The sequence below is a fragment of the Primulina huaijiensis genome, chromosome 7, assembly GCF_012295235.1.
Source record: "Primulina huaijiensis isolate GDHJ02 chromosome 7, ASM1229523v2, whole genome shotgun sequence".
NCBI lineage: Eukaryota > Viridiplantae > Streptophyta > Magnoliopsida > Lamiales > Gesneriaceae > Primulina > Primulina huaijiensis.
In genome coordinates this window covers 9,524,616-9,535,351 of record NC_133312.1, presented here as the reverse complement: position 1 = coordinate 9,535,351, position 10,736 = coordinate 9,524,616, and the positions used below count along the sequence as shown (strand labels likewise).

General features: G+C 31.8%; 1 protein-coding gene across 1 annotated transcript; it reads right to left on the bottom strand.

The window, feature by feature from the left end:
- Positions 1-1,083: 1,083 nt before the first annotated feature.
- On the bottom strand, positions 1,084-3,530 carry LOC140981474 (scarecrow-like protein 30). The gene has a single exon (XM_073447889.1). The coding sequence runs from the start codon at positions 3,261-3,263 to the stop codon at positions 1,236-1,238; it is 2,028 nt and encodes a 675-aa protein (XP_073303990.1). The 5' UTR covers positions 3,264-3,530; the 3' UTR covers positions 1,084-1,235.
- Positions 3,531-10,736: the final 7,206 nt, after the last annotated feature.

Below are 10,736 nucleotides of genomic sequence, written 5' to 3'. Positions count from 1 at the left end.
ACCACCACTGTTGGATTGGCTTTTATGATTTTAATAGGACCATCAGTGATGACATACCATTCGTCATCGTTTTGTGTTGCAAGATGAACTTTCATTCTAATTTTTCAATAATCAAAGTCTTTTTTTTGATAACATGAGAATCTTGCTGAAAGATGCCTTAGATATTTGCGATAGATGTTTCAGAACGAGATAAATCTCGTTCTGATACCACTTGATAGGATTGATGATGTGTCTATAAGGGGAAGGGGTTTAATAAACACTTCAAACTTCAAAATTATTTTGCTTTTGAAAAGTGTGCTTCTGAAATGTTTTAAGAAATCAGAAGCTGGTCTCGTTCTTTGAAAGTGCAGTAGACTACTTTGAGAAGTGCAGAATCAGTTAACAATAGGTTAATGAAACTAAAAGCAGTAAAAAGAAATAAGACACAAGACTTGTTTTTGGAAATTCGACGAACAAAACTTTTATATGTCTCATCTTCTTCTATTATCAGAAGGTATCATTAGAAGACTTTGATTGATACACACTTGTACAAAACCACTTCGACATGTTTTACTTTTGCCTACTGAAACTCCTAGTATTACAATGCAATCACTTTATGAAATTTAAATTTTTGCAAAGACTTTTTTCTCATATTACAAATGTTTCACACTTTACAATAGTTAGAACAGCAAAGGAGTGCGAATAAAGATATCACAGATGATCTTCGGAATATTATATGACTTTAATATGTGTGTTGGTTTTTCTGAGACTTGAGTCTTTTTAAAAGATGATTCACAATAAATTGAGAGTTCGAGAGTTGGATATTGGAAATTTTTGGCACATTGTTAAAACGAGACTCGAAGCAGTTTTAATTTCAGATAATTCTATCAGGTTGCACCTGAATGAAAGTATTTGAAATCAATTTGATTGTTTGGATTAAGTTTATCTCTTGTCAATCCATGTAGACACGGTAGATTTTGAATGAAGTTGAGTGATATTCATTAGTTTATTAACGTTGAAGAATCTTTTCGATTTCTTCACTGATTGTATTAGAAACGAAATGAAAGAAAACCGAAGTGTAGCTATCAATAGCAATGGTGCGCGGATAATTAATTATATGAGTTGTTGTTAATTTCAATATGATAAAGCAAACTTGATTTCATGACAGAAAAATGCAGCAAATACTGATCAACTATTTTATCAATCCAACCCCTAAGACACAGACTTGTTCTGCTGCTAAAATCTTGGCTCCCACACTATTCTTCTGAGGGCTTCCAACAGGACAAAGCATACATGACTCTTCCTTTCCATCCTTGCAGCATCCATCCACTATCTTCTTCCACCATGAAGTCCATATGGTACCCTTTCCTCACTTTCGTCTTGATTTCTTTTATAATATCCAGATTCAACGGTATCTGCCTAAATCCGGCCCTCAGATTCCTCACGTGCCATTGCTTGTATGACTCCGGCCTTTCAACTCGTTCTGCGCCTTCACATGCCACGACATTCATAACATCTCTACCGAAAACCTCCCTCTCATACAACAACCGGTCTTGGTCCTCCCGTGGGATCGTTGCCTCGAGCATGTCGAAAATGGAGGAGTAATGGAATAATGCCTCCTTAAATCTCGAAGCGAAGAATGGGGTGTTGTAAGTCCCATTTACAACTCCATGGACAAAAAGTGCAGGCTTGATCGTCTTGATGAACTTAAGGATCGCATCTCGAGGGCTGTTCAATCCAGCAGACTCATCCGGCACGTGCCGTAGCCGGTACAAGGAATTCACCACCACCATCTCATCGCTTTCAATCTTGAGATCGTCTATATTAATCTCATCCCATTTCTTGGCTACCACATTGTACTCAAAAGGGACATTAAATCTCTTGCAATAACTCATTAAGCGACGCCCCGTTTGCTCAACTCGCTCCGCAGGCTTGAATCCTGGCTGAGGAAAATCAATCCCAGTAATTTTCAGTATAGGAGGACCGCCGGGCCTCAGTGAGAGGCCCTGGATTATACAGGGCCACTGGAAACCATACAAGATCCCAAAATCGATAACGTGAATCTTGTTTGAATCCAAACTATAGCCTGCTATTGTCTTGTTTGCAAATACATTCGACATTCGCTTAAAAGGGCATGCTGTAACATATGTTCGATAAGATTTTAGCAAATCAGAAGCCGTTATCCTTTTCGAAGAAATTGCAGTGTATAACATGGAACCCGTGCTTGCAACTCTTGCCTCCAGAGCATTAGCAAAGCAATGAGCCAATCTCTCATTTGCATCACCATTTGGAGAAGAGTGTCGCCTGATCTTCATAAGCAGTTCTTGCGCGGTTGCCGTGTTGAAATTCGACACCGCGGTGGCGCAACGTGTTAGCAGTGTCCGAAGATCAACCGCTTCTTTCACAGCGTTCGGTTTCGCTGGTGGGTTTGGTTTGTTCTTGGTGCTGCCTTTAGGCCTTCCCCTCTTCAACTCTGGTTTCTTGCTATACTTGGAGTCGATTTCATCTTCTGATGTTTCTTCGTACTTGGAAACCCGAGGCTTGTCGTAGAATCCCGGGTTCATTTGATGACAAAGAAACGCCTTATCGTACTGATCCATCGCTTCTGTGTCATCTTCACAGCTCGCCGACAGCTTGCTACTTCGACCCTCCAAATTATCACCGTTGTCGTGTCCTCGATCATGTTTTTTCTTGCTCTGCGAATTCTCGACATTTTTGTCATTCAACCCACGATCAAGATTGATGGAATCTTTAATTTGAGCATTCAAAGGACCCAAAGAAGAAGAATCCAAAACCCCATCACAATTACCCAGGTCCTCACCAGACATCCGCTGGTCATCAAGGGACCACTGCCCAAAACTTGAGGCTGGTGTTCCGAACCCAAAATTTTCAAGATTCACTACATCTTGACTATTATCAACACCATATGGGGAAGGGCTGCTGTTTGATTCTGAATCTTTATTACTCAGAGCATCGTAGAAGTATTTCTCCGCAGCTTGGAGAGCCGAACAATCTTGAAACATGCAAGGCCTGTGCTCCAAGTCATCCTCCTCCATCAACATCTGCTTTATGTATTCATATACTCCATCGAAGTAATCACACGCCACTGGGACTTCACCTTCGCAGGTACTATTCCCGCCGACAACATCGTGGGACGAAGCCTGAATCCCTTGACATGGATTCACATTCGACCAGGGCTGATTCGACGATCCCTGCAGCAACATATCTGGGAATCTGCGATGTTCATTCACAGAATCAATATGGCAACGAGAAAGGGTGCCCATTAAAGCAAATAAATCCTTGTTTCTTTCCCAATCTTCCTGCTGTGAAATTCTAAATTTGGAGGAGCCAGGAAGATGAAAACACCAAAAACAACGGAGATTCAATGACGAAAAAGGATATGTGAGAAAGTAGAGCTAGAGCACAGGATTTTATAGCGTTGAATTGAACGTGATTGTTCTTGAATCGTATAATTTGTGATGTTTTTTTATAAATAATGAGGCAGGTGAACAGATGATAAGGGCTGTCACATGTCTTTTCACATGGTGACCAAATAAACCAGGAAAAAACAAATTTAATAATATTACTATTTTTAAATTTAAACTCGATCTATTTTAGATTTTTTTTGTCTTTTTTAATTCATATTTTAAATTTGCAGTTTAGCTTTTCTATTTTTTTATTTTTTTTATTTGAAGATGTAATTTAGTCCATAATTACTTGTTACTGTTATGATATAATCTTATTTTAATATAATTATTTCAGGTTATATGATGATAATTAATTATTTTTTTTTATCATTATAGTACTATCCTTATTTAAATATAAATCACATTAATTATAAAAAAAATTGTATAAGTATAAAATATATGTGTCTGTACAATGATTATCTAGTAATTACACAATTGAGGCTTGCCTCAATATGCAATGAATGGTTTGATTAAGTATTATCGAATGTACTTATAATATATTTCTACTAATAATTAACATTTAGTATTTTAATTATTTTTCAATCAATTTTATTTATTTATCGATCTTTTATTTTTTTTAAGGATGGGTGTTTTGTATATTTGAGTATAGTTTTTGTGATTTTATTTTTTTAAGTTTATAGTATTCCTTTCGAAGAAACTACTATCAGACTATCTCACGGATCAAATTTATAAGATTGATCTTCAAGCCGATCCAGTCAATGAAAAACTATTTTTTATGCCAAAAGTAAACACTTTTATTTATAAATATGTAACAAATAAATCCATCTTACGGATAAAAATTCGTGAGACCGTCTCACATGAAACTTATGATGTTCCTTTTATTTATTTTGTTTCTATTGATTTTTTTTTAAGGGTGATAAATTTTTGCTTCGGACATTTTTTGGCAAAAAAAAAAAAAAAAACTGGTGAAATATATGAATGCCTCGTCATTAATAAATAAGTAGTACAAATATTTTAAGCAAATAACTAGTGCTTCTATCACGATGTATTAATTACTTTGGTTTTTATGCATAATTCATTGTTGGTTTTATATAACTTGCGTAAAAAAATAAATATTATAAATAAATACAGACATTTATAGTTGAAATTTAATAAAATGTTTTTGAAAATTAGTTAAAATAATTATTTAAGATAATATTTACCATTTTTAAATTTATTGGTGTTATTATAACATTTTAGATTATGAATGATATCATCATTTAAATTTGGATAATATTATTATGAATTTTTTTAACTTTTTTTAGCCTGAAATGAATAATTTTGTAAACACAAAAACTCTTGTGAGACGGTCTCATGGATCAATTTCGTGGGTCGAATCTCTTATTTAAGTCATCTATAAAAAATTATTACTTTTTATGTTAAGAGTATTACTTTTTATTGTGAATATCGGTAGAGTTGACCCGTCTCATAGATAAAGATTCGTGAGACCGTCTCACAAAAGAACTACGCTTTTGCAAAGAACAATTAGTGAAACCTGGCATATACAAGGTTTCATGATAACTTATTAGTTCTAGTTGATTTGTTTTATGTACTTACTTACTAATCATACACTAATTGATGTATAGATGGCTCCGATTTGATTTCTTATAAAGCTATTAGATGGAATTTGAATTTTATTTATATTTTCATTTAATAAATTTTTTTAAATCAATTCATTTAATATGTTTTTTTAGTGATTACAATTGATATAACCTTTCATTATTAACAAATATTCAACAATAAATTTCTTATAAATCTATTGGATTCGAAAAATGTTAATGTATCACAAAAAAATTTCGACTTGTCTGATGTCACGTCAGTAATTGAACTAGAATACATGAAATTTATAATTTAGTGTATCAAAATCAAATTTTAAAAAAATTATAAATTAAAACCCAAATTAGACACGTTATGGGCAACAAATTATTTTCAAACTTTTTTTATTGGTTAATATTTCAACTTTAAAAAATAATAAACGGGAGGATAAATGGAGGAGGCAGCAACATGAATTTGACAGGTTCATCCTACCAGACGTGCAGGTTGATGTTTGGAGAAGTCTTTAATTCAGATAATATTAAATATTTGACAGTAATTAATGCAAGTCCACATCAGTTATAGTTAAGTATGTTTTTATTATATATATATATATATTATATTTGACTGTAATTCATTCAAGTCATCGTCAGTTATAGCTAAGCATGTTTTTATTATTATATGAATATATTCAATATAATCACTAGTGCATCCGTGTATACAGTGTATTTGTATAAAATATTTTTAAAATTAATTTGATTTATATTCAAACATAAGTAATGTCATTAATTGTAAGAATTAATGGAAAATATTTGATTGATAATTTTAAAAATTGTTAGGGACTATAATTTAATTTGAAATGTTAAAATACGCGTAATTATTAATTTTGTTTATATCAGAGAGATTTTTTTATAGATTGAGAAGATAGATATGCATTACTCAATGAATACATAAATGTAAAGATATGAATATCATGTCAAACAAGAATAAAGCTATCTCACCAAAACTTTTTTTTTTTTTCCTATTAAACAGTTTTCCTTCTATCAAGAATAATAAAATATTTTAAAGTTATAACGCCGTGGGCCAGTGAATAATACCCAATTTATAAACACATTAATAATTACGCGTATTTTAGTGCAGAGATATGTCATCTAGTTTCTAGTTTTAATTTTGTACACCAAATATCATGAACAAATCTTTAGTCTTTCTCAAATATTTAAAAATATTCTCTATGGCTTTCTAATGCGATGGATCAAGGTTTAACTGTTATTTGCTTGAAAAACTCAGTACAAAGGCTGTATCAAGTTGAGTAAATATCATATCATACATAATATTATTAATGACCGATGCATAGAGAATGTATGTCATGGTTTATATCTCTTAATGAGTCTTAGGGCATATATACTTGGATAGAGTCACAACATGACACATTGGTACTTTGGTAGATAATCTCATTTTATTTTTGATTACGACGTTCTAACACACAATTCAATTGTGGTGTGGTGTGATGAGTCCAATGTGAGATAATCTCATTTTCTTTTAGATATTATTGAAATTTACTACTCAAGTATTCTCCACATCCATCAGAAAAAGTATTTTAATACTTTTTTCAAACTGTTTCTCTACTTCAGCTTTGAATTATTTGAACCTTTCAAAGATTTCATATTTGTATTTCATCATATACACTTGCACATAATCATGCCTCGAATAATCATCAGTAAAGGTAATGAATTAAAAATGCCCATAGTTGGTTCTAACATTTATCGGGTCACACACATCTGTATGGATCAAATCAAATAGATTATGCACACATTCTAATTTCTCTAAGAAAGAGACTTTGGTCATTTTTCTTTCAGAAATAATTCACATGTATCTAGAAATTTTATGTATGACAAATTAAACATGCTCTCTTCCACTAACTTGTACATCATTCTTTAGAAGATATGTCATATCCTAGCATGTCACAAGTGTGTTTCTTGTTTTATTTTTCTTGCTATTGAAATTATGTTTTCTTGGACATTGTTAAATGAAATCTCAATATTCCTTGCAATCTTACCATTTCCAGAACACTTATAGCCTATATATTTTCAATGTCCAATCTTCTTGTAGTAGAAACAAACATGTTCAGGCTTATCAGGATTTGAGGGCCATTTAGTAGTCTTCGAAGCTTGCTTTTTATTTGGCTTATTATTCTTGAAAGGGGCATAATGTTTCGGTCTCTTATTTTTTGGCGTCATTTTCGTCCCAGATGAAGAGCATTATAGAAAAACGTGATAATTCTTTCTTTATAGTATTCTCGTAAGTTGTAAGCATATAGACCAACTCTTCAAGGATTGCCTCGAGCTTATTCTTATTGAAATTCCCTAAAAAATCGTCAAACGAAGAAGGGGTGACAACAAGATTATCATCATTGATCTCCTTGGGAATCACCAATTCTAGGCCCACCACCTTCTCTATAAACCCAATCGAATGTAAACCATGCTCATTAGACGAGGCACCATATCTTATGCGTGTAGTCATGATATCCTTGATAGTAGCATGTCTAACTATATCTCTTAATGAGTCTTAGGGCATATATACTTGGATAGAGTCATACCATGACACATTGGTAGATCATCTCATTTTCTTTTTGATTACGACGTTCTAACACACAATTCAATTGTGGTGTGGTGAGATGAGTCAAATGTGAGATAATCTCATTTTCTTTTAGATATTATAGAAATTTATTACTCAAGTATTCTCCACATCCATCAGATCGAAGTATTTTAATACTATTTTCAAATTGTTTCTCTACTTCAACTTTGAATTTTTTGAACATTTTAAAGATTTCAGATTTGTATTTCATGATATACACTTGCACATAATCATGCCTCGAATAATCATCAGTAAAGGTAATGAATTAAGAATGCCCATAGTTGGTTCTAACATTTATTGGGTCACACACATCTGTATGGATCAAATCAAATAGATCATGCACACATTCTAATTTCTCTAGGAAAGAGACTTCGGTCATTTTTCTTTCAGAAATAATACACATGTATCTAGAGATTTTATGTATGACAAATTAAACATGCTCTCTTCCACTAACTTTTACATCATTCTTTAAAAAATATGTCATATCCTAGCATGTCACAAGTGTGTTTAGTTAAGACTATCTTGTTTTATTTTTCTTGCTATTGAAATTATGTTTTCTTTGACATTGTTAAATGAAATCTCAATATAACAATATTTCTTGCAATCTTATCATTTCCAGAACACTTATAGCCTATATATTTTCAATGTCCAATCTTCTTGTAGTAGAAACAAACATGTTCAGGCTTATCAGGATTTGAGGGCCATTTAGTAGTCTTCGGAGCATGCTTTTTATTGGGCTTATTATTCTTGAAAGAGGCATAATGTTTCGGTCTCTTATTTTTTGGCGTCATTTTCGTCCCAGATAAAGAGAACTATAGAAGAACGTGATATTCTTTCTTTATAGTAGTCTCGTAAGTTGTAAGCATATAGACCAAATCTTCAAGGATTGCCTTGAGCTTATTCTTATTGAAATTCCCTAAAAAATCTTCAAACGATGAAGGAGTGACAACAAGATTATGTTGTCATTGATCTCGTTGGGAATCACCAATTCTAGGCCCATCACCTTTTCTATAAACCCAATCGAATGTAAACCATGCTCGTTAGACGAGGCACCATATTGTATGCGTGTAGTCATGATCTCCTTGATATTAGCATGTCTAACTATACGAGTTTGAGCACTATACAACTCTTGTATGTGCATTCGTTTGTCAAGAGCTTTCATTATTTCCTTAAATTTATTTTACATTTCATTTGATATCAAAGCCAACATATAACACTTCAGCTTACACATTATAGTCCTACTATCTATCATGATTTGTCAGTTTAGAAAGACTGACATTTCAGACACATCTTTTGGATGATACTTAGTAAATGTGTATGCCATCTCTTTCTAATTCCATAACAAATTTAAATTTTCTTAGTGAGTCTTCATAGTTAGGTTCAGTTAGCTTGTTTTGATTGAGTATAATAGATAGTTGGTTACATGAATAAATTGTAAATATACTGAAATGGAACAGATAATCATTGCCGGATATCTTAAAATATTTTATAAGACATAAAATATTATCGTTAATTTTATGAATTACCTCCAATTATGTTGATATTTTCACCACTCTCTGATGAAAACAGAAAATTATATTTTATTACTGAGTACGCGGGGACCAATTGCTAAATTATGATTCCGAATAATATCAGTCATAGCAATTTCCAAAAGGTAGAGCCCAATTACAAATAATGCAATTCCCACATAATTTATCTCGTGTTTGATAATGACTCAATAATATAATGTTGTTTATCTTCATGTCTAGATCCCGACCCATCGATGTTGAATTGTAGTGGACGATCTTCCTGAGATCCCCTATTAATATAGGCCGAAGTAATGACAGTTCTACCCAATTCACATCAAGTATGTTAGTAGGTGTCACAATGTTCTGGCGTCCAGGCTTCCTCAACAATATGAGCCAGACACTGACCGCGGGTAGCGTTAATCATGCAACCATCATTGATGGAAGACAAGAAAAATTTAACTCCTTTTAATTTTTATTTTATGATGTTAATATAAATTTTTAATCTTATCCAAAATGAGATATTTTAATTTTGAAAATTTTTCTCATAATTTAATTTTAAAAACTACGTCATGTTTCTTTGTATGTTTGCCAGATTCATGTAACTCTTGTTATTATTATAATAATAATAACAATAACGCACATACGAGTATTTATAATATATCGCATACATCATAAATAAATAAAAGATGATCGATAACCGTGTGCTATTAGATCCATAAGAGTCATACACGGATCCAAGTCCAAAAACTTAGGTAAATGCAGGATTGCAAAAGCAATATTATATAAGCTTACAATATTTTACATATTTTCGATCTTTAAAACTCTTCATGATCTGGTTCCATTATCTTTCAATATTGATCTCTCGCTAAATCTAATATTTACATTAAATTTCTCTGGCACGATGAGAAACAAATTTAAGAGGTGAGAACATGAAATAAACCTGACTTAATTTAATAATTAGCAAACAAGTAAAAATTATAATATTGTAAAATATCCTAACATACACATAACATATTGATCATCACTCTCGATCATCCTTATATCATCTAATATCTCATATTATATAAAAACATAATATCACATGTTATCTTTAAATCATGTATCTTGCAAATTTGTCACTAACTGTCATAATTAAAACAAAATTAATAAATTAAATAAACATCTTTATTTAGTTTCTAATTAATTTAATTAATAGTTAAATTTCTTGTAATTTTTTTTACCATAAAAATTTAAAATCATATTCTAAATATTTATTTTATAATTAAAATCCATATTTTATCAAACATTAATTTTAAAGATGAAACGATCAAATTTTCACAAAATATCAATTTGACTCATAATTGAAATTATTTCAAAAAATCTTCATGGCCAATGCTCCGAAACGGCTTTGAGAAACAAAGTTTTTTATTTTTTGAAATTGAATTTATTTGGGTGCTGCATTTTTCTTGGAAAAATTATGCAGTTAAAAACAAATAGCTCAACACAATTTATAGGATAAAAAAAAATCACACGAATTGAGAACTTATGCTTTGATACCGTTGTTGTTATATCGTTTTCTCGCACTCAAGACGCATCGAAAATTTAAAATTTCATAATTTGATAATCGAAGCATGCT

What these genes read in the sequence shown, in the direction of transcription:
- LOC140981474 (XM_073447889.1), bottom strand. Translation starts at nt 3,263, where the DNA reads ATGGGCACCCTTTCTCGTTGCCATATTGATTCTGTGAATGAACATCGC.